The following is a 27,636-nucleotide window of genomic DNA, read 5'->3' as shown; positions in this document are numbered from 1 at the left end:
CATCATTACCATATGTAATTTTTTAGATACAGCCACTTTGGAAAACAGTGTGGAGATTCAAAATTGAGCTACCCTATGACCCGGCAATTACACTACTGGGTATTTACCCCAAAGATACAGATGTAGTGAAAAGAAGGGCCAGCTGTAGCCCAGTGTTAATAGCAGCAATGGCCACAATCACCAAACTGTGGAAAGAGCCCAGATGCCCTTCAACAGATGAGTGGATAAAGAAGATATGGTTCATATATACAATGGGATATTACTCAGCCATCAGAAAGGATGAATACCCAACTTTTGTATCAACAAGGACAGGACTGGAGGAGATTATGCCGAGTGAAATAAGTCAAGCAGAGTAAGTCAATTATCACACGGTTTCAGTTATTTGTAGAACATAAGGAATAACATGGAGGACATTAGGAGAAGGAAAGGTAAAGTGAAGGGGGTGGAAATCAGAGGAGGAAATGAAGCATGAGAGACTCTGGACTCTCAGAAACAAACTGAGGGTTTTAGAGGGGAGGTCAGTGGGAGGATGGGTGAGCCTGCTGGTGGGTATTAAGGAAAGCATGGATTGCACTGGGTGTTATACGTAAACAATGAATCTTGGAACACTACATCAAAAACTAACATAACACAATAAAAAATTAAAAAATAAATTGAGATATAATTAACATATAATACTGTGTAAGTTTAACATGTACAATCTGTTGATTTGGTACACTTATATAATGCAATATGATTATCACTACAGACTTAGTTAACACCTCTAACATGTCACACAATTATCATTTCCTTTTTGTGGTGGGAACAATTAAGATCTAGTCTCTTACATTACCATATATTCTTAACCATTCAAGGTAAGAAATGATGGGAAGCTGTGCATCTGGAAGCAGATGATTGGGGCTATTTTGATAAGATTAGTGCAGTTATATCATAGCAGATTGAGATGACATTTCAGGATCATGCAGAGGGCTTGAGCTACAGTTCCCTTCCCCAACAATATTACATTCCTATTACTTGCTGGCTTTCTTCTCTACTTATTCGGGTCACAAATAATGAGTGCATGACTCCCATGTACCAGGTTTCTCTATTTTGTGTAGGAAATGAGAAAATAAGTAAGACACAGCCTCTTCTGTATTTCTGGCATATATTGCCCTCTGTTTCTTCCTCCTGTTCATAATTTCATTCTGCATACTTTTGCATTAGTTCAAACTGTTGCTTACAGATGGGAGGTGACCTCAAAGTGACTTTTTAAAAGTCCAGACTCTTTGCCTTTTGGCATCAGTTAACAATGGCCACAGCATCTGGATCCTACTTCTCAGTAAAATGCCTCTTCTGACAGCTCAGTGCAAGGTTTGTTTTTGTTTTAATTTGGGAGTGTTTCAAGTCTAACTTAGTTCCATCATTTACTTCCTGACAGCTTGATAACCAGGGAGCAATAACTCCCTTATCTGTGGGCTGTTTAATGATGCTATACTAGAGCCCTGGGATCAACAGACTTAGGCCCTTTCCAGATGCCATATTTTAGACTTCCAGCTGGAAAAAACTTCACTATGTGAAATTTATTCGGATTATTTTAAGTCAGGATTTTGTCTTCTTATTTAAAAACAGCAACAACAACAACAACAACAACAACAACAAAAACTGACCTCTGGGGGCGCCTGAGTGGCTCAGTGGGTTAAGCTGCTGCCTTTGGCTCAGGTCATGATCTCAGGGTCCTGAGATCGAGTCCCGCATCGGGCTCTCTGCTCAGCAGGGAGCCTGCCTCCTCCTCCTCCTGTCTCTCTCTGCCTGCCTCTCTGCCTACTTGTGATCTGTCAAATAAATTAAAAAAAAATCTTAAAAAAAAAAAAAAAACTGACCTCTGGCTTGCTGCCTCCTGTATTTCTGGCTGCAGGCCATATGATATCTAATTTGCAGTTTTTCAGGCAGACAGAGGTTAGAAACAGGCAAACGTGGCCTCACCAGCAGACAAGTGTGTCAAGACTGTGACAGGAATTGTGAAGACCGCTACAGAAATTGCTTTTTTTTTTTTTTTTAAGTCACCTCCTGTTCTCCAAAGCATAGCTGTCTGTTCCTTTCTCTGTTGTCCTTCACCAGGTTCTCTTTGGGAGCTTGGGTCCATGAGACACCAATCGGATACTCAGTTTCCTCAGTTTTTGTTGCCTACAGGTAATTATGCTAGAAGTCTGTAGTAGTAGATCTGATTATGCTTGAGTACATTATGCATTCTAGAGCAGAAGGTTTTTGCTGGAAAGCTTCACTGTCAGATACGATTTGCATTTTTTACTAGATACTTTTCTTTGCTCCTTGAGGACAAACATGTTAAGGACTCCTTTGTGCATAAACAGAATAGCAAAACACAAAACAGTCTATCTGTGGGCTTGAGTCTTTGTTAACAAGATTGGCAATGCTTTAAAAGAGGGCATGCCTTTGCTGCAGGGCCTGTACAGTTTGTGTTTGGAATGGTGAGGGTGTGGGAACAGGGCGGAAACAAGACTTAGTGCAACTCCATCTGTAATTAACAAAAATGCCAAGTCCTCAAATCAAATAGCAAGTATTGGAAATTGAAGTTATTACTCCTAATTTTTTTTTAATGTTTTATATCGGTCTTTTTGAGACCCTTGCCCTGCTAATGCTGAGCAATGTTATTGGGCCTACTGAAATCCTGTCCTGTGGGTAATTGCATCTAAGTCCTCTCCTGCTTGGGAATTCAGGGGTTCAAGACAGAAAGATGGACTCCCGATACCAAAGGCTGGTTGCTGTTTGCCCTTCTAGGTCCGTGAAGAGTCTGGCACAAGGGGCCTGGAACACCTCCCTCAGGCATGGCCGTCGCCAGTCGGTCAGCTTGATTTACGCGGCTCTGAGCTGCCCCGTTCCTGGCTGCTTTTGAAGGCTGCGGCCGGGTCGCTTGAGGCAACATGACGCGTGGGCGCTTGCGGGGGAAGGGCCGTGGGCAGCTGGGTGACGGGTGCTAAGGCGGGCGAGGGCCAGGCCTCAGGGCCGGAAACCCCAGCATGGCACCGGCGCCTACAACGCTGCCCGCCCGGGCCCGCACGAAATCTCCCGGCGCGCTGCACGTCCGTTCGCAGAGGCCGGGCGGCCCGGCGTGCAGTGCGCCGGCCGACCGTGCGGGTGGCTAAGCGGGCGGAACGTGACGCTCAGATATGAGGCGGGCCAGCCGGCGCCTCCGGATCCTCGGCGACTACCCTTTTATTCCAACTGCCTGGGACTCGGCCCCACGAATGGAAAGCAGCCCTCTAAATTCAACCCCGTAGAGTCGGCGCCAGCCAATAAAGTGCGCGGACTCTGGCCACGTGACAGTAGCGGGGCGGTGCTCTGGCGGCTCCGGGATCTCTATGGTTTTCGCGGCTCGCTAGAGGGCGTGTGGTCCATTGGAGGACTCCCTACATTCTTCCTCCATTACCTCACTACCTCCGGTTGCTGCTGGGATACTGGAGGACTCGGGTCCCGGCTAGACTCAGTCCTCCAGCAGCCGGGGGAATACCTCTAGCAGTTCTTCCCTGCCGCCACCGCCGCCCCGCCGCTTCCTCCTCCGCCCGCCTGCCGGCCTTCTTCGCCCCGCCCCGTCCGCGCCGCGCGTCCGGCCCGCCCGCGGGCCCGCTTCTCTCGGGAGCCCCCACCTAGGCGCATGGCTCCATGAAGCAGGAGAAGAAGACAGAGCGCGAGAGGTCCCGTCCACCCCAGCTGCGTCTGGGCCAGGAGAAAAGGTGGGAAACTCGGGCTGCGCCGCGCCCTCTTCCTCCTCCTTCCCCGCCGGGCCCGGCCTCCCTCGGGCTGCTGCCGCCGTGCCCGCCGGGCCTTCTCACCCCAGAGCGAGCTGAGGGGCCCGCAACGGGGTGTCTGGGGTCAGCGGCGGGGGTCCCGGGGCAGCGTGGGGGAGGGGCTATCGGGTGGCGGGGGAAGAAGGCGAGAGGGGCCTGCGGGCCGCGTGTCCCCGCCGAGGGCAGGGGAGTCGGGAGGCATTGCTGGGGAGGGGTAGGCGGACGCCCCTGCCCTGGGCCGCGAGGTGAGGTGAGGCGAGGCCAGGCGAGGCTCCAGCTCCTTTCTGCACTCCCTCCAGGAAACAGTCTCGGGTCTATGTAAAGTTTGGTGGTCTCCGGCGCCGCCTGGCGGCCCCCACCCACTGTCCCGCCGCCCCCTCCCCCGCCCGGCGTCTGGATTCCACCCCCGCGGCTCGGCCCTCGGTGCCCTACCCGTCGCTCTGGCGTCTCCCCAACTCCCCCCAGAGCCTCGTACTCTCTTTCCCCACCCCTTTTTTTCTTACCTTAAACCTTTCTCTCTGCGTGCTTTACCCCTCCCTGCTCGGCCTCTCCTTACCCACTCTCTTGTCCTTTTCTTGCCTAACTCTCTTTTCACGCGCACGCTTTTTCTCCTCTTCCTCTTCTCTTTTTTCCAAGCCCCATCCTCACTCTCTGCTTCCTTATCCACCCATAGCCCCATTTCCATTACCTCTCCACCTTAAACTCTTTGGGTTTTATGCCTCTCTCTCCTTTCCGGGCTGTGGGTTTTGCCCTTCATTCCTTGCCCTCCTCCCTTCCCTGTCCTGATCTGAACTCCTCACTTTGCCACACTCCCTTACCCTCATCCCTCTGGGCCTATCCTCTTTCACTGCCCTCTCCTTGGATAGTGTGGGTGGGGTTTGGAGTCTCCTGTTTACATCTTTGGGAATAGCTTAATTCTCTACTACTGCGGGGTGGGGAGAGTTGTTGAAGAGATTATGAGGAAATTTATGCAAAACTAGTAGTAAGGATGGATGACTCTTACCAACAATTATCATGTCCACCTGGGGTGACAAGATGGCCTGTCCTCAGGACCCTAGCATGCTGTCCAGTAATTCTTCAACACCATCTTTGCAGAAGATTTGGGAATGTGCTTGTATTCTGAAACCAGTGGAGAGCCTTGAAATGGTATATCTTGGCCTGAGAGCAAGTTTTGATCTGAATTAGTGGTGGAGAAGTTTTAATGTGTGTCTCATGTTCAGGTTCAATAAAACCTTTGATCCTCTGTGTCCTCCCTTGGTGATGATGCTAAGGATGAGGTGATTCAGTGCATGGGACTGCCATTGCTACCTTATATTTAGATTTGGAAATGTTTTGAAGTAGGGAGAGCTTGTTCTTAGCTGTTGTTTTCTTTTTCTTTTTTTTTTTTTTCCCCTAGAAATTGCTCAGTGGAGTTGTAATTTTTCAAAAGCCGTATCTTACTTCTGGACTGCCTTGATTTTGTTCATTCACTGCACCTGCATTTCTGTCTTAGGTATAGGAAGAAGGAATGGAATCGGAAGGAAGAAAGTTCATTTCAGAGACAAAATAACTCCTCTCCTCTGTTATAGCTGTTCCCCTGGCAATACAAACTATCTGCTTTCAGTGAGTATTACCTTGGACATATTTAGAATGTTTAGAATTTGTTGCTATTGTTGGTTTTAGTCCTGTGCTAGGACATTAGGATGTAGGTTTACTTTCTCACTTGTATTTTTCTGCTTCCTTGAGAAGGTCCTAATACTAATGAATTTCCTTCTGCTTGCTCTCTTAAAGTAAATTCGTAAAGACAAGTTTATTTTCGGGCGCCTGGGTGGCTCAGTGGGTTAAGCCTCTGCTTTCTGCTCGGGTCATGATCTCAGGGTTCTGGGATCGAGCCCCTCATCAGGCTCTCTGCTCAGAGGGGAGCCTGCTTCTCCCTCTCTCTCTGCCTGCCTCTCTGCCTACTTGTGATCTCTGTCTGTCAAATAAATAAATAAAATCTTTAAAAAAAAAAAAAAAGACAAGTTTATTTTCCATAATCCCAGTAGAGTGACCTAGATAGTGATGTAGTATTATGCTTACCCTTTACATTTTTAAAAGTACATAAGGTCTGGCTCCCTCCCTTCCCAAGTTACTAATTTTTAAGACAACCAAAGATCAAAACTCTGAGGTTAATGCAGTTCCTAATCAAGGTCAATTGTTGGGTCTCTTCCATATGGTTATAATCTTCAGAGATTTTTGGAACATTTTGCCCTAAATCTGCTATGGTGATACTATTTTCCGGAAAACTTTTTATTACAGCTGCATCCCCTTGAGTTTATTAAATGTGGTATGCTAACACTTGTAAGATAGTTTTTCACACTGCTTCACATCTTATTGGAGCCTTACAATCCCTCTGTGAGGGAGATGGGACAAATATTTTCATTTTACAAATGAAAGAACCAAGGCCCAAAATATCTGGCACTTCGCCATAGATCACACAATAAAGGGAAAGGAATCTAAAAACAAAACTTCTGACTCCTGTGTTTTTCTTTAAGCTAAGTTGAAATAAGAATATATAGTTCTGTGCATTTTTGTAAATCTGTGTAAGTTTTAAAAGCAGTTAATTAGGTAGATCTCTATTTTGCGGGATCACTCTCATCCTAAGATCAAGTGTATTTTGCGGGGAAATTTTTCAAACAGCAAGTATTTGGATATGTGTATGTGTGTATTTTGAGGTTTCAAAAATACAAAAGTGATAGTTTGAAATGATTACCAGAATGTTTGTGGGTTTTTCATCTGACTATTTCTTGAAATAGTTACATAAGTAGGCCAGAATCACAGTTCAGGTGCCGTTTTCCTGCTCATACAATATAATTATTAAGTTGAATTTCGGTTCAACTCTTTATCACAGAGGAAACAACAACCCATTCTCTTCTGTATAAAGCTTGATTTGAACAGACATCTGGACACTAGGTAATAACAAGAAAAACCAGAGACTCCTTTTTTTCTTTGCCTCTTTCCTACCTCCCAGATCTATTTGTTAGAAGGTCATGCTCCCCAGTAAGTTGTTTTAAGCTTATCTTCAGAAGGTGAATCTAGATTTTGTTTTTTCATCTCCAGGCTTTTCTAGACATTTTAATCTGGTTATTGTTTGAGATCTAACTACTTTGACACAGAGGTTCCATTAGTACTCATATGTCAAGACTTCTACAATAAATAGACTATTTAGCAAGTTTCATCTTTTTTTAGTGTGTGTATGTAAGCTTAAGAGAGGACTCTGGTAGATTAGAAGTGTGGGCAACTCAGACAGCCCAGTATTCATTCTCTGTTTTTTCTGGCATTTCACAGTGGACAGATCAGTGGATGATTTATTAGAAGCCATTGCTCTGCAAAGAGGAAAAGCATCAAGGTCATTAGAGTAATAATTTCATGTTAGTGATATGATCTTTTAGACTACAGTGTAGTTCTTAAAGATTTTATTTATTTAACTACAAGGTAGTTGTTAATAGGATTTTGTTATGAGGGCATTTATTTCTCTAGAAATTTTAAGAATTTTAAGCTATTGTTCTTTGTAGTATACCCTACCATAGTGGTAGTGTTAATAATACTAGACACTCTAATAAATAATAGTTATGTGTTGAGGAATGCTAGATGCTTTTCATGGCTTATTCATTGAATGGTCACAGATCATCCTCTCTGGTATCAGGAACCTAAGTCCATAGAGATATGACAACCCACCTGAGTTTGTGTAGCCAGTACGTGACAAGTCAGAGTTAGAATTTGAACCTAGACTATAATCCCAGAGCCTAGGCTCTGTCCTCTGATGATGGGAGCTGCTCTGTGAAGAAATCAGTGAACTTGAGAAGCATGAGAGAGACCCGAAGCAAGGGAGGAAGGCCATCCTGCCCAGCTAGCCAGATCCATCGGGCTATCTTCACATCTTCCCCTCAATACTGGTCTCTATACTTTCTTCATAAACATTAGCAGTTTATGAGATACCATTTGTCCTAACTCCTGAAATAATAAATTATTTCCCAGACAAATAATATTCCAGTGTGTAGTTCTTAAAGCATCCCATCATTCAATTAAAAAAAAAAAAACTTCTCAAATACAGTTTTAGAAGCTGGGTATGGCCTGTCAAAGGAAGGCCTTGAGCAAATCTAAAGTTAAATACCACCCAGGGCTAAGTCCAGGACTGACCAGTGACTAGTGTGTTTTAGCAAAGAAAGCAGTTGTAAGCATAAATCAAACCAAGACATTAATTTAAGGGATATCTGATCTAATTTTTAGAATGAATCGGCCACATTGGGTATTCATTTAGCTATGAATTAAACCATTCCTTGGTTTGGTCTGAATAGAGTTGACGTCAATAAGAATACATACTAGTAATTCGGTTTCCTTCAGCTTCTAACACACCTCACAGTAGAATCAAAGGTCTAAAGATTAGCTTGTCCGTAAGCATTCTTTTTATAAAAAAGACAAACCAGTGAAATAACTCGGAGATCTGTAGATAAGATTGTTGGCATGGGGGGCACCTGGGTGGCTCAGTGGGTTCAAGCCTGTCTTCAGCTTAGGTCATGATCCCAGGTCCTGGGAACCAGCCACATTGGGCTCTCTGCTCAGCAGGGAACCTGCTTCCCTGTCTCTCTCTCTGCCTGCCTCTATGCCTATTTGTGATCTCTCTCTGTCAAATAAATACATAAAATCTTTTAAAAAATTAAAAAGATTGTTGGTATGTATACTATATGCAGGGCACTGTGGTAAAAGAAGACACAAAAAGACCACCCGGCCTCTGAGACTAAAGGTTCAGACTAAAAGTTCAGCGCTGTCTGGCATTGAGGTGGCATAAGCCACCCAGTGTGAAGCAACAGAGCACTGCTCAGGTTCCTCACAGAGGGAAGAAGAGTTACCATCTTCTGTTGTGGACCCTAATGAAGGTCAAGACGCCTTGACTGTTGCATATCAGATAAAGGGTGTGGTGCCTTTTTCATTAGTAAACATGCTTCCCTATACTTGACACAGGTTAGGAGGTCCTGAAGGAAGAGGTAAACTGTGATTCCTGTTACTTCTTCAGCTTTTGTGGAAGTATGGGTGTTGTCTCCATCTGGTGGAAATCTAGTTTTAACTTGTTCATTCTCATTGATTGGTCTAAAGTACATAGACAGTAGGAAAATGAAATCAACGCTGCTGGTTTTTTAATTTTTTATTATTTTTTTAAAGATTTTTGTTTTATTTTATTTATTTATTTGACCAAGAGAGAGATCACAAGTAGGCAGAGAGGCAGGCAGAGGGAGAGGGGAAAGCAGGCTCCCCGCTGAGCAGAGAGCCTGATACGGGGCTCGATCCCAGGACCCTGAGATCATGACCCGAGCTGAAGGCAGAGGTTTAACCCACTGAGCCACCCAGGCACCCCATTGCTGGCTTTTTCAAAGTGGCCCTCCAGAAGGGCCTGGGTGGCTCAGTGCATTAAGTGTCTGACTCTTGATTTTGGCTCAGGTCATGATCTCAGGGTCCTAGATGGAGCCCCACATCAGACTCCATGCTTTGCATGGTATCTGTTTATCCCTCTCCCTCCACACCTCCCCTTGTATGTGTGTGCACACACTCTCAAATAAGTAAAATCTTTTTTTAAAACAATGGCCCTTGAGGCACCTGGGTGGCTCAGTTGGTTAAGCACCTGCCTTGGGCTCAGGTCATGATTGCAGGTCCTGGGATTGAACCCTGCGTTGGGCTCCTTTCTGAGCAGGGAGCCCACTTCTCCCTCTCCCTCTTCTGCCGTTCCCCCTTCTTGTGGGCTCTCTCTGTCAAATAAAAAATATCTTAAAAAAAAAGAAATGGGGGCGCCTGGGTGGCTCAGTGGGATAAGCCGCTTCCTTCGGCTCAGGTCATGATCTCAGGGTCCTGGGATCGAGCCCCGCATCGGGCTCTCTGCTCGGCGGGGAGCCTGCTTCCTCCTCTCTCTCTGCCTGCCTCTGTCTGCTTGTGATCTCTCTCTGTCAAATAAATAAATAAAATCTTTAAAAAAAAAAAAAAAAGAAAGAAATGGCCCTTGAGTTTATCTTTGAAAGAATAAACCAGCTAAAGGCTTAAAAGGGTCTCAGTGATATATGTGTTTATAAAGGTGGTTGATGTGTTCAGTGCTGTCTGGGATTGAGGTGGCATGGTAAACCACCCAGCCCAGAGCAACAGAGGAAAGAAAAGTTTTTATACCCCATTCCAATTATTTCAGACAAACCGACTTCACAGTATCCATTCAGGAACTCCTGTATCAAATTACCATTGTTGGTAGTTTGGAGGAAGGGTGAGAACAAATGCACATGCAGCTTTAGAAAAGGTCGAGTGCGTCATTAGGAGTAATTTCTTTTTAACTGGTTAGTCTGTTGTATTGAAATGCTTCTGAGTTCTGTTAGGCTGTACTCTCAGAAGCCCAGCTTTTGGAGAAACTAGTATCTCTTAGGTCATTGGAGGGCAGTCCTGGGAGCTGAGTTGGGGACTGCTTTGTTGTGGTGAGGTGGCTCACTTTGTTGGAGTAGGATTAAAAGAACCTTAAAGGGAAAGTTACATTTTTGTTGTCGTTTTAAGATTTCATTTGTCAGAGAGAAAGAGTGCACAAGCAGGGGAGCAGCAGGCAGAGTGAGAAGCAGGCTCCCTGCTGAGCAAGAAGCCCCATACAGGACCCATCCCAGGACCCTGCTATTATGACCTGAGCCAAAGGCAAACGCTTAATCAATTGAGCCATCCAGGGGATCCCTCAAAGAGAAAGTTTTGATCAAATTGGGAGACAGGGTTGATAATCTGAATAAGTATTTACTAACCGCACTCTCATTTCCTTCACATTCTTCACCTGTAAGTCACTCATTATTTGCCTTAGGCCAACAGATAAGTAAAATATTGGCCTCCTTAAAAACATGTCTTCAAGGGCGCCTGGGTGGCTCAGTGGGTTAAAGCCTCTGCCTTCGGCTCAGGTCATGGTCTCAGGGTTCTGGGATTGAGCCCCACGTTGGGCTCTCTGCTCAGCAGGGAGCCTGCTTCTTCCTCTTTCTCTCTCTGCCTTCTCGTGATCTCTGTCAAATAAATAAATAAAATCGTTTAAAAAAAAATGTCTTCAGGGCGCTTGAGTGGGTCAGTCAGTTAAAAGACAGTCTACAGCTTAGGTCATAATCCTGGAGTCCCAGGATCGAGTCCCGCATCAGGTTGCCTGCAGAGTGGGGAGTCTGCTTCTCCCTCTGACCCTCCCCCTCTCATGCTCTCTCCCTCTCTCTCATTGTCTCTCTCAAATAAATAAAATCTTCTTTAAAAAAAAAAGTCTTCATAATGATTCAGTAAGCGGAGAGACAGAGTGAGTACATAGGCTATAGTTGAAATAAGGTTGGCCATATGTTAAAAATTATAAAACTGGTTCTTGGGTCCATCATACCGTTGACTTTGTGTTTGAAATTTTTGTAGATTTAAATTTAGGGAGCAAGTTTTTGAAGAAATATGTTATAATTTTGATGCAAAGAGTCTCTAACACCACCTTTGGTCATTAATTGAGAATATCAGTTGAATTATTTGCTTAGTGGCTTCCAGAGAAATGCTTGGGCCTAAGGAGCCACAAGATTTGGGTTGGTTCTATTCAGTTCAAATCATAGTTTAGGAGGGTGTGGGGAATTGTTAAATATAGTCACTTGGTGTCTGTTGCGATCATGCTTATCTGCAGATCGGGGCTAGTATGTTGTGCACAGGCAGAATCTTCGCCTGCCTTGGCATGGTTTGACAGTCCTTGCTGTTGCTCCATTGTGGGATGTTTCTCCAGTCGGGTGGCTGATGACACCTGCTGAGGAGCACCTGAGTTGCCATCTCATGACACTAAGTTCTTCCTTCAGGTGTGCTTTGGGGTAATGAGAGTAAGGAGACATTTCTTTTTTTAACTCTGGTGTTTCATCCCTCCCTTCTCTTTGCTGCTTTGAACTTCGGGGCTTTCTGGAGAGCCTGTGAAAACTCCAGCTGTCTATAGAGAGAGTCCTGCTGCTGCATTCAACGACATGTGTCTTGGGGTGCCTGGGTGGCTCAGTTATTAAGCGTCTGCCTTCAACTCAGGTATCCTGGGATTGAGCACCCCATTGGGCTCCCTGCTTATCAGGAATCCTGCTATGTTCCTAATCTCGCTGTGTCTCTCTCTGTCAAATAAATAAATAAAATCTTTAGGGCACCTGGGTGGCTCAGTTGGTTAAACAGCCACTTTTAGCTCAGGTCATAATCCCAGGGTCCTGAGATCGAGCCCCACATCGGGCTCCCTGCTCAGCAGAGAGCCTGCTTCTCCCTCTCCCTCTACCTGACGCTCTGCCTACTTCTTGTGCTCTCTCTCTACCTATCTGTCAAATAAATAAAATCTTCAAAATTAATTAATTAAGTGGGGGCATGTCTTAAACACCCTGCAAGGTAGAAAGTCAAGAGGCCAGTGACATCCACTTCAGACTAATGGCAGTGACAGGGGCACTGATATTTTCAGGGTCGTGGCTTAAGATGTTGGCTTTGGGCATAGGTCATTTTTTAGGCCATTTTGTTTTATTATTTATTTTTAATTTGTTTAATAATCTCAGTACCCAAAGTGGGGCTTGAAGTCACAATTCTGAGATCAAGAGTTGCTTGCTGTTCCAATTGAGCCACTCTGCGCCCCTCCTGCTCCATTTTTATTGACAGGATTCTGTGAACTATTAAGTTAGTTTTAGTATACCCTTGAATATAATTCAGTGTAATTCAAGCCCTTGGGAAATGACTGAATCCAATGGATGTTATTGGCAGGCCTCATCTCTGTGACTTGGTGGAAGGACCCAGGCCTTGGAGGCTGACAGACTGTGGTCCAGATCCTAACTCTGCCACTTAGTGGCAGTTTGATTTGGGGCAAGTTATCTTGCTTCTTAAGCGCAAGGTTCCTCCTCTGTGAAGTGATAGTAACATCGTCTGCCTTGCTGAATGGTTTCGAGGATTCAGTGTAATATTTAAAGCGTACCTGTTGAGAGCAAGTACTGATCTAAGTGCTAAGTACGTAACGGATTCCTGGCCCTCTAGGATTTCCATCCTAATGGGGCAGCGAAACATGAGCCCAAGTGATAAAAGCAGCTAGATATATTGCCACCTACTAGGTACCAGGCACCGTTTCAAACACTTTATGCATATTAAACTAATTTAATTCTCCTAAAACCCCAAGAGGCAAGTAGGAAGTACTGTTGTTATTCCCATACTGAGGAAACTGAGTCATAGAGAGCTTGATCCCGGAGGAATCAGAATTTGAACAGACCATTTGTCTCTGGAGGCAGCATTTTTAACCCAAGACAGTTCTCTGTCTTTTAACAGTCTAAACAAGAAAGACAGCAACATCCACACTCAGAAACAAACTTGTCATTGGTGTGGGGGGTTGGTTATTAAGTACCTAAGGCTTTCTCAAAAAGAAACCTGTGTCAAGCCAGACATTGAAGTGTACAAACTATTATCCCTCAGCTACAAGCAATTTTCATCTCACTAAGAATTGCCCTAAGTACAAAAATAGTATTTTGTTATGGATCAGCATATATCAAGAACAAAAATGGGGCGCCCGGGTGGCTAAGTCACTTAAGCGTCTACCTTCAGCTCAGGTCATGATCCCAGGGTCCTGGGATCAAGTCCCACATCATTCTCCCTGCTCATTGGACAACCTGCTTCTCCCTCTCCCCATGCTTGTGTGTTCCCTCCCTCTCTCTTCTCTCTTTGTCAAATAAATAAATAAAATCTTAAAAAAAAAAAAACCTTGTGAATTTTTTGTATTTCATTCAGCCTAAAGTGACAACTTATTTGTGTAGAGATAATGGCTTTGCAGATGGACATGTAAATACCTAATTTGATTTAAAAGGTTGTAGAATTGAGGCGCCTGGGTGGCTAAGTGGGTTAAAGCCTCTGCCTTCGGCTCAGGTCATGCTCCCAGGCTCCTGGGATCGAGCCCCGCATTGGGGCTCTCTGCTCAGCGGGGAGCCTGCTTCCTCTCTCTCTGCCTGTCTCTCAGCCTACTTGTGATCTCTGTCAAATAAATGAATAAAATCTTAAAAAAAAAAAAAAAAGTTGTAGAATTTACAACCAAAATAGTATATTACAGAGCAGTGCGTAAAAAGGCAAATTATGTGTTTCTTTTTTTAAAAAAGGCAATTATGTGTTACATGTCCAAATCACAGAGAGATTTAAGGGTGCTTTTCTGTCAAGTCAGCAGAATTTTACAAACTTTGGTATTATTGACATTGAAATAACTAGGATCTATTTTCCTGATTCTGTTGAATCAGAGAAAGAATATTGGTTGTGTTATAACTGTCCATTTTTACCTTAGGCTGTTTAAGAAAAATTCAGTAAAAAAAATTCCTTCCTTCCATTTACATCATCAGATGGGGTGTTCTGGTTTCCTGGCCCATCCGCTGCCACACATTGTTAAGCTGCATGCACCTGCCTTGCTGTGACAGGGAGGAAATGGCTACCTCACAAAAGTCCTGTGAAGCTTGGATCATTTGTGTGAATAAAGGTTCCTACTAGGTTGTAGCTTTTTTTGAATTGGGGTTTTGAAAGGATAGAAAGATGTGTAGACATTGGAGTGAGTTCAGAGAACCAAAGAAAATGAGCAAGGCATCGGAGAATGAGAGCTGTGAGGATAGAAAGGTGGGAGCCTTGTGTTGGAAGGTGTGCTCTTTTCAGAAAGGCAGCTAACTGCATTTCATATTCACTCGGGTCTAGGGCTGAAATCACAGATTTAGGTTAGTGATGAGTAAAATGCTGAAAGGATGTGGTTAACGAGGAGAAGCATGAAGATTCCTCTGGGGCTCTTTAAAAATAGGGTGGTCTAATTTGGAGGCCCTAAAAGGTAGAGAACTGCAGTGATGAAGTCTGACAGGTCCAGTGCTATCTTGCAATTTTGAAATGTCCTTGTGCAGCTCCACAATGGCTGCCACCCGCCCGCCCTTCTACCCTAGGGAGTCCTGGGCAAGAGGGGCTGCTCGTTGCCTGCTTCCATCTGTAATGATCATAAGGCTTTATAGAAAAGGAAAAAATAGTTCTTTAGGAAAAGGTTAGACGTCCCTAGTCTGCAACTCAGGATCTCTTCCAGTCATGCTAGTCCACAGCCTTTTGTGATCTGGTGACTGGATGAGAAAAAGAATTTGGTGACTTTGTACATAGACGCTTTCTTTTTTATTTTTGTTTTCTCCTTTTAACTAACCTTTTGAATTAATGTGTAACTGTTCTCTTTTTGGTCAGGGTTCTGCAGCATTCCAGACCTCGAGCACTGAATCAGGATGGGAAAAAGACGTTGTGTTCCTCCACTTGAGCCCAAGTTGGCAGCAGGCTGTTGTGGGGTCAAGAAGCCCAAGTTATCTGGAAGTGGAACGCATAGTCACGGGAACCAGTCCACAACTGTCCCCGGCTCTAGTTCAGGACCTCTTCAAAACCACCAGCATGTGGATAGCAGCAGTGGTCGGGAGAATGTGTCGGACTTAACTCTGGGACCTGGAAATTCTCCCATTACACGAATGAATCCCGCATCGGGAGCGCTGAGCCCTCTTCCCCGGCCCAATGGAACTGCCAACACCACCAAGAATCTGGTGGTGACTGCAGAGATGTGCTGCTACTGCTTTGACGTCCTCTACTGTCACCTCTATGGCTTCCCACAGCCACGACTTCCTAGATTCACCAATGACCCCTAGTGAGTAAATCAGTCAGGTGCAGGGGACATTAAGAAAGCCATGATGCTGTCTTTCTTGGGTTGTTCTCTTGAGAGAGTCTGACACTTATAAAAAGCTTTAGTATCATTCAGGCAGAGGATAATGGGAGTAGGATAATGAGAAATGTCTAGACAATATCTAGAACAATACCTGGATTCAGTAACAGAAGAGGTCTAGGTTACACTTGGCAGAGGTCTAGGTTTGTTTTTAAGGTAAGGTTGTAGAAATTGGGATTTTCTTCTTGGTTCTTCTTTTGGTTTGTTGGTTTATATTGCAGTGGGTAGGTGATTCAACCTCTTGAGTGAAGATACCACACATAACATCATTGTGGACCCAGGTGTTGAAGTCCAAGTGAATTGGAAGTGTCTGAGGGCCAGGCTAGAGAATAGGAGTGCATTTAGTGGGAGCTATGATGCTCTTAATAAGAGTCCCCTCACTTTGTTCATCAGTAATCCCATGGTGATCCCATATGGCTACTCACATCCCACCAAGAATGTCAGAATCTGCTTTACTGTTTTTACCTCAAGACTCCATCAATTTTGTCCCGAACTGGTATCAGTGATTTAAACAAAGTTATGTATAAAGTGAAGTAATCCATGCATGTGTTTTCTTCTTCCACAGAATTGGAAGTAACTCTGAGCCACCTGGCCTTCTTTCCTTCCTTTTCTTTTTTTTTAATTTAAATTTTAGAGAGTTAACTTACAGTGCAATATTGGTTTCTGGAGTAGAATTCAATGATTCATCATTTACATACAACCCCAGTGCTCATCATAACAAGTGCCCTTTTTTTTTTTTTTTAAAGATTTTTTTTTTTTTTTTAAGATTTTATTTATTCATTTGACAGAGAGATCACAAATAGGCAGAGAGAGAGAGAGGGAACCAAGCTCCCTGCTGAGCAGAGAGCCCGATGCGGGACTCGATCCCAGGACCCTGAGATCATGACCTGAGCCAAAGGCAGCAGCTTAACCCACTGAGCCACCCAGGCGCCCCAAGATTTATTTATTTTTTGTAGAGAGAGAGAGAGAGCATGTGAGCAGGGGGAGGTGCACACGGAGAGGGAGAGAGAATCTCAAACAGACTCCCCAAGCAGAGTCTGACATAGGGCTCAGTCTCACAACCGTGAGATCATGACCTGAGCCAAAACCAACAGTCCGATACTTAGCCACCTGAGCCACGCAGATGCCCCACAATTATCCTCCTTAATACCCATCACCCATAGGGACACCTTGGATGGCTCAGTTGGTTAAGTGTCTACCTTCTGCTCAGGTCATGATCCATGGTTCTGGGATCAAGCTCCATGTCAGGCTTCCTGCTCAGTGGGGAGCCTGCTTCTCCCTCTCCCTCTGCCGCTCCCCGCTGCTTGTGCACACATTCTCTCTTTCTCTCTCTAATAAGTTTAAAAAAAATTTTTTAAATACCATTTAAAAAAATTTTTTTTAACTTATGAGACACAGTCTCCCATCCACCTCCATCCATCAACCTTTAGTTTGTTCTGTACCATTGAGTCTCTTACAGCTTGTTTCTCTCCTTTTTTTTTTCCCTTCCCCATATGCTCATCTGTTTTCTTTCTTAAATTCCACATATGAGTGAAATCATAATGGTATTTGTCTTTCTCTGACTGACTTATTTCACTTAGCATAATACACTCTAGCTCTGGCCACGTCATTACAAATGGCAAGATTTCGTTCTTTTTGATGGCTGAGTAATATTCCATTGCATATAATATATATCACATCTTTATCCATTTGTTAGTCAGGGAACATTTGGGTTCTCTCCATACTTTGGCTGTTGTTGAGATGGATAGATGTGTGTGTGTGTGTGTCTGTATATATAATATAAATTTTTTTAAGGTTTTTTTTTTTTTGTTTTTGTTTTTTGTTTTTTTTTTTTTTTTTTAAGATTATTTATTTATTTATTTATTTGACAGACAGCACAAGCAGGCAGAGAGAGAGGAGGGAAGCATGCTCCCTGCTGAGCAGAGAGCCCAACATGGGACTCGATCCCAAGACCCCGGGATCATGACCCGAGCTGAAGGCAGAGGCTTTAACCCACTGAGCCACCCAGGCGCCCCTTAAGATTTTATTTTTAAGTAATTTCCATATGTAACTTGGGGCTGGAGCTCACAACCCTGAGATCAAGAGTCTGTTCCTCTGACCCATCCAGCCAGGTGCACATGAACTGGCTTTAAAAGAACACTGAAGAGATGCTTTTGGAGCATTCATTGACCTAAGATCACTCATTCATTCAGCTGTTAATGCCATATTGGAGCAAGCATAGCCCCACTGGTCAGGGAATGGAGAGGGTATGAAGAAAAAGTCCTCACTTTTGGGAGGCTTACCAAGTTGGCAAATCACACACACAAAGCTAAATAATGTGTTATGGCACACTGGACAGAAGTAGAGGGAAAGTTACTCCTGTGCGATAGTGTCAGAGGAAAGAATATGTAGAGAAATGTAACTTTTTAGGGACATATTCCCATGGGATACCATGGTCAGAAAATTCTTGACTGGAACAGGAGGAGATTCTAAGCCTTGATCCTTATGGGATCAGGTGTATCCTACACAAGAGAGGGATGTGGACTTGGAAGAGTAGGTGTGGCTGCAGTGTTATAGGGAATGGGCTGTTGTATTCAGGGGTTTATATTTCCATCATTCAAACAGTGAAATTCTTGAGGGGTTTTGAGTAGGTTTGGGGACAAAAACTTTCGTGCTGTTCAGGTGTGTACTGGAAGGAAAAGATAGCAGATGTGCTTAGTAACAGTGACCGAAGTAGATAGCTTTAAAAATTTAAGTTGATTTTTTGAAGTATTTTGCTCAGTCTGAGAAGTAAAGGCATAGGAGTACAGAGGAAATACCAGGATGAAGAGACAGCTCTGTAACCTGTTTATAAAAAATTCTGTTACCTCTAGTCTGATGTAGCTTGACAGTGACAATGCATGACTTTGGCCAAGAAATAGAAAGTGATAGCTTCTAATAACGGGCTTTCTTGCAGAGACATTGTTTTTTCCCCCCAAACATTTAAGAGTAGGACAAGGGGCAGAGATAATTAGGGGAGGAATGGGGGGGGTTGCAGGGGATGGGGGGAAGGTATGCAGGCCCAGTGTCAAGTAACTGGGGAACATGGACACTCCTAAAAATAGAGTAAAGAAAAGGAGAAAGACTTGGAAAATTAGAAGTTGAGTGCTGGCCAGAGGGAAAGGAAAGTAGCACAGACATGTCAAAGTGAATTAAAAGTATCAGCAAGGATCATAGGAAGGGCTGCACAGAGCTCCTTTCTTCACACTGTCTTACTGTGGTCTCCCCTCTCTCTCCATCCAGAGACTACACAGTCCCAGAAAGGCAGAGTCCTTCAGATAGCCACAACTCACAAAACAGTCCTTTTGGGGAATAACAGAAATGAATGGGGCAAAAGCAAAGGTTTTGTTACTACCCATGATTGATTTGGGGCTGGAGAATGTTTTTTGTTTTGCTTTTGTAGTCCGCTCTTTGTGACATGGAAGACAGGGCGGGACAAGCGGCTTCGTGGCTGCATTGGGACCTTCTCAGCCATGAATCTTCATTCAGGACTCAGGGAATACACGTTAACCAGGTAATGACACCAGACATAAGCTCTATAGATAAATTGGCTAGAATTGAAGCAACTGCCTGACTTTATTTCTTCTAAATGGTAAAGTTTGAGTGTTCTCTTTTTGGTAATCAGGGTGTATGGGGGCTTTAATCTGGTGAGTCACTCAACTGTTTGAGTGTAGACATTTAATAGCATCAAGTTATCTTTAGCATATTAGTGTGGATAGATAATCAATATTCTCTGCTTAGCTCAGAATTCATAAATTTTCGGGCACATAATGTTGGCTCTCGGCTCCAGAGCAGCCTCACTTATGTTTTCTGTCCCCTCCAGTGCACTTAAGGACAGCCGATTTCCCCCCTTGACCCGAGAGGAGCTGCCTAAACTTTTCTGCTCTGTCTCCCTCCTTACTAACTTTGAGGATGCCAGTGATTACCTGGACTGGGAGGTGAGAACAGCCGCATTTGGAACTCTGCATCTCTCGTTGCATTTGGGTTCGGGTTAGTACATGGTAATGTATCTCCTTTATTGAGAGAGGGTACAAGAATGTTAAAGCTCAGTTTGGAAGCAACTGGGGGCCACATGGGTGATAGGAAAGCTGCTATGATCTTAGAAGTGGGAAGAAATGTGAAGTCTTTCTTTTCCTGTGTCTTCCCAGTCTACTCCTATTCCATAGCCTTCTCCCACGTCTAATAGGATATGATACTGGGGATAAAGAGCATTCCAGATCCCTCTTATAAGCCCTTGAGTAAGAGTTGTGTGGAGTCATGAGCCTAGATCAAAACCCTGTGGTATGTTTAATGGAATAGATTAAAGGTGGAATAGTTCAGATTATTGGATAAGTGGTTGAGAGAATTTATTTCTACAACCCTCATACTTGGAGAGCTGAAATTACTTTGGCTTCTATACCTGAGGCAAAGAGTTAGTCATGAAAAAGGAGCAGGTTCTCCTTTTCTCAGACTTGGATCGAGCTGGTCAGGGGACAGTGTCAATTAAACGTGATTGCCTAAAGTTGCATTAGAGTAAGTAAATGCTCTTTATTTGGTTATTTCTCCTGTAGGTAGGGGTCCATGGGATTCGAATTGAATTCATCAATGAAAAAGGCGTCAAACGTACAGCCACATACTTACCTGAGGTTGCTAAGGAACAAGGTGAGTTTTACAAATGGAATTTCAATGAAGGATACTATTCAGTGTCACCGTTTAAAGGCAGGAAAGTGGCATTTATTGTCTTTCAGCCCAACTGCAACAAAGAATGAGTGCCTTTCTTCCTCTTAGTGTCTATCAAAGTTTTATAAAATGAGAAATAAATTCCCAAAATATTCAGGAGCTGGGGAAGAAAAGGGGTAAAGACTTCCCTTACCCTCTTGGTTTAATCACTTCCTCTCAGTGAAAAGTTTTATTCCTTGGCCCCCAAAACTAGAGGTAATTGTAGCAAAATTCCACCAATCAATTGGACCATATTATAGAGTCCATTGTAAAGGGAAGTTGCCCATATCAGTGGGTTTTGAATTTTTGATCATTAATTATTAGACAGCGTTATACTTGTTAAAAGGCAAAACATAATCTCTATATTTGGAAGAATACCTTTCAGTGTTGCTTGTGTGCTCTGATATGTAACCCAGTTTATTTTCTCTCTTCTCTTCATCCCTCCCACCTTCCCTTCCTCCTTTCCTGTCTGTTTTTGAAAATAACATGTAAAACACACAGTATTTATTGGGTGTAAACCTGGAATAAAGAGAAATATCCAGTTCAGTGTATCAGTGAACTAATTATTTGGAGAGTGATTGCCTTATTGGTTTCCATCATGGTTGTGTTTAAACTTCAAAAGCAGTGTGGATGTGGCATAAAAAGGAAGCCTTTTAGCCACTTTGAGGCCGTAAGTCTAACATTTTTGTACAAAAAGGGACACCATAAATATTTCCTAACAGAGGTGGCGGTAACAGATAATCAGATTACTTGTGCCTTTTGAAAATTTGTTGGCAAAATTTAAAAATCGGGTGTAATTTAGGGGCTTCTTTTTGGTTTTCAGTTTTGATGTGTTTGGTTTTATCTGTTAAAAACATGCAGGAACAACACAATGATGTATGTGTGAACAGCTTTCTTATTCTTCTTGAAGGATTGGCATCCTTCCTGCTGTCAGTTCTCTGTAATAGATAACAGGACTCCTAGAAATCATCAAAGTAAAGGAAGGCCACGCAAAGACATACAGGCTACAGAATTTGAATTCTCTCCTCTCACAGAACAGCCTTGGTTACCAGCACTAGACCAGCAGACCAGTCTTAAGTTGAGACCATGTTTACTCCTAGATAATTATAGTGGGATCACATCTGACAAGAAAGACACAAGAGCAGGGGGCCTGGGGACAGCCATTATGGTGTTTGTCCAGTTATCATCTCATGTCTCCGATTCTACTTGGATGTCACTGAGGCAGACGGGGGCTCTAGGGATGTGGGGCCATTGTCCAGAGCTCCCCTTGACCCTAGCAGACCTGGCTGCTTCTCTTTTCTTGCCATTTGAGAACATACCCTACTCTTGTATCATCGTGCACTGACCTCAGTGTGCCTCTCTTCTCCTCAGACTGGGATCAGATCCAGACAATAGACTCCTTGCTCAGGAAAGGTGGCTTTAAGGCTCCAATTACCAGTGAATTCAGAAAAACGATCAAACTTACCAGGTAACCCACTGTCTCGTTTTCCTTGTCATTTTAATTTAGCTCGGGTTGGATGGAGGATACTTTTGATGGAAAGGACTAGAAAAAATTTTCTCTGCTAATGTCCCTCAACTAAAGAGATCTGGGTCAGGTTTAAGCTGGGAGGAAGCATGGCAGCAAAGGCAAAGACTTCCCAGCGTCCTGGGCATCTCTGAAGCTGAGTTGATGGCAGAGCTGGAGCAGAGTTCAGGCCACGATCAGGTGGTGGATGTCTTCGCCAGACCCACTGCTTGGGAGACTTAAGGGGGCAGACTGAGGTCAGGAATGAAGGCTGTCAGCGCAGAGGTCCAGGGTCAGTTGAAGTCACATGCAGTCAGGTGGCAGGGGATACAGGTAGCATGTTAATAGTGAGAGTTTTCACAGAGAGTTACAAGGAAACACCCCTCTAGTTGGGGGAGGATGCGTCAGTGTAGTAGAATGCACACGGACTTGGAGTCTGAATCCCAGCTCCACCACTGCTTAACTGTGTGACATCTGGGCCAGTTACTTACTCTGCCTCTCTGAGGGGGGAGGGGGACTTTCCTGTATGTAAGAAGTGAATGATAATGCCTTGGGGTTGTTTTAGAGTGTGGTAAGGTAATGTATGAAGAATTTCTAGCCCAGGGCCAGGCAATAATTATAGGTGGTCAGTAGATGTCAGTTCTCTTGCCATCCCTACTGAAATCGGAAACACTGAGAGGTTTAGCTTCTATGGGCTTCTGTGGGCCTCTGTTGGCCCCCTCATCTGTAAAATACTGAATAATCATATACTAACCTCACAGGTCTATTTGGAAGATAACCCAGTGTTTTTGAAATGCTTTGGATTCCAAAAAAAAAAAAGAAAAAACTTCAAATACAAAGCATTATTATTATTATTATTATTATAATTTATTTGAACAGCCATTTCCCTGTCAAAATTCAGGAATAATCACCTTGCAGTGGAGGAGTGATTACAGTGGGAAAGAGATGGCTCTGGGTAAGGATTGTCACACCCAGCTCCTGTGGTCTGTAGTAGGCTCCATAGGTTTGTAACACCCCATGCTTCGCATCCTGACTCATGGCTCTTTCCAGAGCAAAGCCAAAGTGCTATGAATTCTGTTCTGATGACCCTGTGATATGATATGGCATATTCATCTGGGAATTGAGACCCGTCCTATATAGCCCCAGGATCCTTTAACCTGCTTCATCAGAATTTGACCCAGAATTAGGTATCTGTGCCCCTTTTAGTTATAAATAACTTGTTTGTTGCTTTTCTGCAAATTGAGGTTGCATTTCTGTCAAATTTATCACATTTTATGCAGTAGATACGCAGTTTGCACTGGGCATTGGTATAGCCATCTTCCAGTCTGCCACCCTTGTAATTTGACCTTGACATTCTTCATCCAGACCCCAGTAGCAGATTGCTTAAGAGCAGCCTGATAAGTAGTGTTTAAAGGTGGGATGTGCAGAAAATACATTCTCAGGGGTGAATTGTGATTGTGCTTTTTCATCTTGTTCATTTGTAATAACAACATTGTTTTCTTGTGCTGTCTTTCATTTTCTGTAAGTAAGATTGCTCTTGGTCTTCCATTTTTATTCTTTCAAAATGTGGAATAAGCTTTTGGTTTTCTCTGCTGAGTGACTTTACAGAATGAAGAGTTTGAGGTTCCTAATACCCTTTCCTGTTTCCTTATACAGGTACCGAAGTGAGAAGGTGACAATCAGTTATGCAGAGTATATTGCTTCTCGACAGCACTGTTTCCAGAATGGCACTCTTCATGCCCCGCCCCTCTACAATCATTACTCCTGACACACGGCTGCATGACCAGTCCCACCCCCCTGTGGCCACCAATGGCTATGACATCATTGGAGCAGATGCCTCCTCTTCCTGGTCCAGTTACTTCTATTACTGCACCATTTTATGATGCTAGCTTCCGTTGCCAAGTCTGCCTCCAGCTGACTGAGGGGGGGGTGGGGTTATAACTGAATGAAACAGAACTTGAGGGGCCCAAGCCTTATCTCAGCCTTTCCTCAATATGGGGTTCCGTTGGATTGGGGCTCCTCCATGACTAGTGAGAATTACCGTGTGGGTTCAGAAGATCCTTGGCATGCAGGTGCCACTGCTGATTTGCTTGCTGCCTCTGTGTTGGCCACACAGTGGAAGCCGGAATTGGTGGTTCATGAAGGCTTACCCCACACACACCCCTATAGCCTCCCCAGATCAAGTAGGTGTATTCCCATGGCAGTCTGGGCAACGGAGACCAACAAGAAACATTTTTAGGTTGTTTTAAATTCCTTTTTTAAACTTCCAGTTTATTGTGTACCAAGAGTTGATCTCAACCTCCATGCTTCATAAGTGGACGCCATGTTAGGGTTGAACGTGGGCACCATGAGTCCTCTGAGGCTCCTGGACAGAGACCCACGCCAAGATCGGAAGCCCTTTGGATGGCGTTGCAGATCTCATTGCTCAATTAGCCTCGAAGGTTTTAATTCTCATCCCACTCAGCTGGATTTTCTGGCACTCTTCCTGCATTGAGTCTCCTGGTATTGAACAGAGCTCTGTGGTGTAGCCTGCTGAGGACTGGACTGGGATGCCCTTGGGAGGTCCTGAAATCATCGCTGCATGCAGTGAGAAAGGAGAGACCTCTTCCTTACCACCCGGCTACCTCACTCCTCTACTGGTAGCAGTGCCTATAGCTGGATCTAGGTTCTCAGAAGGCATAGGTTTTCCAACAAGTACCTGGGTTGGGCTTTAGAAGGACACATTGTCATAGGAGAGAATCCAGGGTCTCCAAGCTGTTTTTCTTTTTAGGCAAACATCCTGAGGGACCTTTAAGCAGAGGAGTTCCTTTGTCTAGTTTGCCTGGAGAAGTGGGAAGACTGTTGCTGTTTCAGTCCTTTCCAGGACTTTAGAACAAAGCAGTGTAATTAAACAAGTTGAATCTTTATCTTGCCTGACATGCTGGGAATCTTCACCCCACCGTGGCAAAGTTCCAAATAGCTCATTTTATTCTAGGTCATTCAGACTTTCATGTGGCATATTTCCCCTCCCCATTGTTGCTGATTCCAAATAGCTGTCAGCAGGTTTCTCCTCCCTCTTGCCTATTCCTCCCTCATTTGGTGGCAGAGTTCATAGAAGCTGGGGACTTGGAAAATGCTTTGGAAACGTCACAGAGGCACTGCTGAAAAGATTCACAGGAAGAGGTGGCCAATTGGAAGAAAGGACCTGGAGGGTGATACAGTGGTTTTCAACAACATGCTTAGAGAACTCTTGAAGTGGATTGGGTGTCAATCCGGTGAACACCATTGTTTTGATTTAAATTATTTTTTAAAGTTTATGTGGTGATGGTGTGGCTTTCCAAAATGGGCAAATATCCAAATCAAAAGAAATTTTGAGTTTTCTTCTGCCAGAAATGGGGGAGGGGAAGCAGGGACATAATCCAAGAAACGACACACTTGCCATTCTAGGTATTGCTGTCTCATTTCTTGGAAGAAATGGATGAGGGTGAGCAGATTTGCTTGGTACCATCCTCTGCTGTTCATGAGGATATGGAATGTGCAAGGGAAGTGGGCTGACTTCAGGATGCCCAAGTCAGGCTGCACCACCCTATCTTAACTGTTGTGCTGCATTCTTGCATCCTGCCACTTTTCCCTTGCAAGGTTAATGAAAGAAAGCTTTTGAAGATGAAGGGATTGTTTCGTGATTTCCTGCTGCTGAGAATAAAATGTCTTGTTAACAAACAAATGTGACGATAGTTACTCTTAGGTGCCATGGATTGATGTCAGGGTGGTCAGCTCTGGACTAAACCACCCACCTCCAATTTGTACAACAGTATTGATACATAGGGCTACACTCATTACTGTTCAAGTGTTCTGTGTTAAAAGTTGTGTTTAATTTCTAAAGATTAAAAAAAGCAAAAAAATTGGTGCTAAACTTTCACCCCTGAGCACGCTCAGTGAGACTGGTCATGCAAGCATTTACTACAGTGCCATGCTCTTCAAGCCTATTTTTTCTTGTAGAAATGTTGCCCTATTTGTCTTCCCCAATGTATAGTATGTTTTTTATTTTATTTTATTGAGGGTGGGGTAGGATACCTGCCATTTAAGAAATGAACAGAAAATTTTAAAACCCACGAAATGGGAAAAAAAAAATCAGTGCACAAGAATTGGGCTGATTAAGCCCAGCACCACACTGAAGTGGGCTCAGTGGTTTTGGAGTGAAGAAGCCTTACTCCCTGCACATTCCCTCATGCTCCCATACAAGTCCAGCAGTGGAGATGCTCAAGTCCCTCTGGTCTGGTAAGGGGCACCCAGGAGTCGACTAAGTAAAACTATTTGACCCTGTAAGAAATGCCACTGTCAGTGTCTGTCCTGAATGGGGCCTAGTCAGGAAGCGGTCTGAAAGTGTATGGTCATGGTCACCTCATGAAGATGTGTGGCAGATGGCTCTCAGGAAAAATACTAAGTCTGGATTATCCATGTGGCAGCTTTGCATAGGGAGATGATGGCTCCAAACTGGAACTGAACTGCCTTCCACGCGCTTGACCAAAGCAGTGATGAGGGTGGCCAGTACATGTGGTGTGAGTGGCAGGTGTAAAAAGAAGGGAATGTTTTCTGCTTGGTGTTTACTTTGTCCTTGGGCTGCTCAAGCTGAACAGTAGGTAACTGCTGTTAAGGAACCAGCCCATGTTGGCTGGTTCAGTTCGGAATTTGTTTCATCCCTAGCTGTGAGTGCCTTTTGGTCTGGAAAGTTGGCTTGTCTCATAATACCCACAGCTAGGACATTCTCTCTGTAATTATGAATTGTCCTTGTTTTATGTTAAAGAGAATGTCTTTGATCACTAGGATTTGTCGGTGTTGGATTGTTTCCACTGTGAGGTTCTTAAACTTTTTCGCTTCATAATATTAAAGCAACTCATGTTAGAGAACCTTTCAACGTGAAAGGTTTGTAGTTGAGACATTACATATATTTTATTGTTTATAATAAAAGTCATCTATACAGAAGTCCTGGGTGTTAATTTTAATATTTGCACAAGACCTGTTTTCCATGATATGTTAACACCTACACTTTCACTAACTGTTGATGCTATTTTCTATTGAGATTCTGGAGCCTAGGGAGCTATGTGTTTTGTTTTGTTTATTTTCATTCTTACTTCCCTGAAGCAAGAGACTTTGTATGGCCTTCAGTGCAAAGACTTCAGACCAATTCTTTGTATTACACTTGGTTGCCTCTTGGCTATATAACTTCTGAGTGCAAATCATTGAACTCTTTAACGAAGTATTGTAGAAAATAAATCATAATGGGTAAAAATTGTCTTTGTCCTTTTTTTTTTTTTTTTGAATAGTGGCAAGAATATTTTTAAGTTTATTTCAGTAATCACCCAACGAGGGTCTTGTACTCAAAACCGCAAGACCCAAGAGTCACACCAGTGTGTAGAGGAGTCTCCAGCTGAGTCAGCCAGGCATGCCTCACAGTCATCTATCTATCTATCTTTCTTTCTCTCTTTCTTTCTTTCTTTCTTTCTTTCTTTTTTTGAAGATTTTGTTTATTAGAGTGCACACAAGCAAGGGGAGCAGCGGGGGAGCGGGGGGTAACAGGCTTGATCCCGGGACTCCAGGATCATGACCTAAACCTTAGGCAGACACTTAACTGACTGAGCCACCCAGACACCCCATCATCTTATTTTTGAAGATAGCCACCCAGATGCTGTTTTTATTTTATTTTATTTTATTTTATTTTTAAAGATTTTATTTATTTATTTGTTAGAGAGAGCATGAGCACAGGCAGACAGAGTGGCAGGCAGAGGGAGAAGCAGGCTCCCTGCTGAGCAAGGACCCCCCCCGACGCGGGACTCGATCCCAGGACGCTGGGATCATGACCTGAGCCGAAGGCAGCCGCCCAACCAACTGCGCCACCCAGGCGTCCCCCAGATGCTGTTTTTAGTCAG

General features: G+C 43.9%; 1 protein-coding gene across 2 annotated transcripts; it reads left to right on the top strand.

Annotated features, from left to right (window-relative positions):
* Nucleotides 1-3,505: 3,505 nt before the first annotated feature.
* On the top strand, nt 3,506-26,999 carry AMMECR1L (AMMECR1 like). Of its 2 annotated transcripts, none has more exons than XM_047722746.1 (8): nt 3,506-3,728; nt 5,275-5,384; nt 14,986-15,435; nt 18,932-19,042; nt 19,352-19,466; nt 20,079-20,169; nt 21,598-21,694; nt 23,387-26,999. In XM_047722746.1, exons 3-8 carry the CDS (start codon nt 15,029-15,031, stop codon nt 23,496-23,498), a joined length of 933 nt encoding a protein of 310 aa, XP_047578702.1. In that variant the 5' UTR covers nt 3,506-3,728; nt 5,275-5,384; nt 14,986-15,028; the 3' UTR covers nt 23,499-26,999. The 2 variants fall into 2 exon arrangements, with proteins under 2 accessions (XP_047578702.1, XP_047578701.1); XM_047722745.1 differs by having other exon boundaries at nt 3,514-3,728; nt 14,991-15,435.
* Nucleotides 27,000-27,636: the final 637 nt, after the last annotated feature.

Source organism: Lutra lutra, chromosome 3 (genome assembly GCF_902655055.1).
Source record: "Lutra lutra chromosome 3, mLutLut1.2, whole genome shotgun sequence".
Classification (NCBI taxonomy): Eukaryota; Metazoa; Chordata; class Mammalia; order Carnivora; family Mustelidae; genus Lutra; species Lutra lutra.
Note: the sequence above shows the minus strand (reverse complement) of the source record. Positions and strands in the feature narration are given on the sequence as shown.

Bases quoted from the DNA above. Each gene is read 5' to 3' on its own strand.
- AMMECR1L (XM_047722746.1), top strand. From the start codon at position 15,029: ATGGGAAAAAGACGTTGTGTTCCTCCACTTGAGCCCAAGTTGGCAGCA. The intron at 15,436-18,931 runs GTGAGTAAATCA...TTGCTTTTGTAG, and splicing joins AGATTCACCAATGACCCCTA to TCCGCTCTTTGTGACATGGA. The intron at 19,467-20,078 runs GTGAGAACAGCC...TTTCTCCTGTAG, and splicing joins GTGATTACCTGGACTGGGAG to GTAGGGGTCCATGGGATTCG.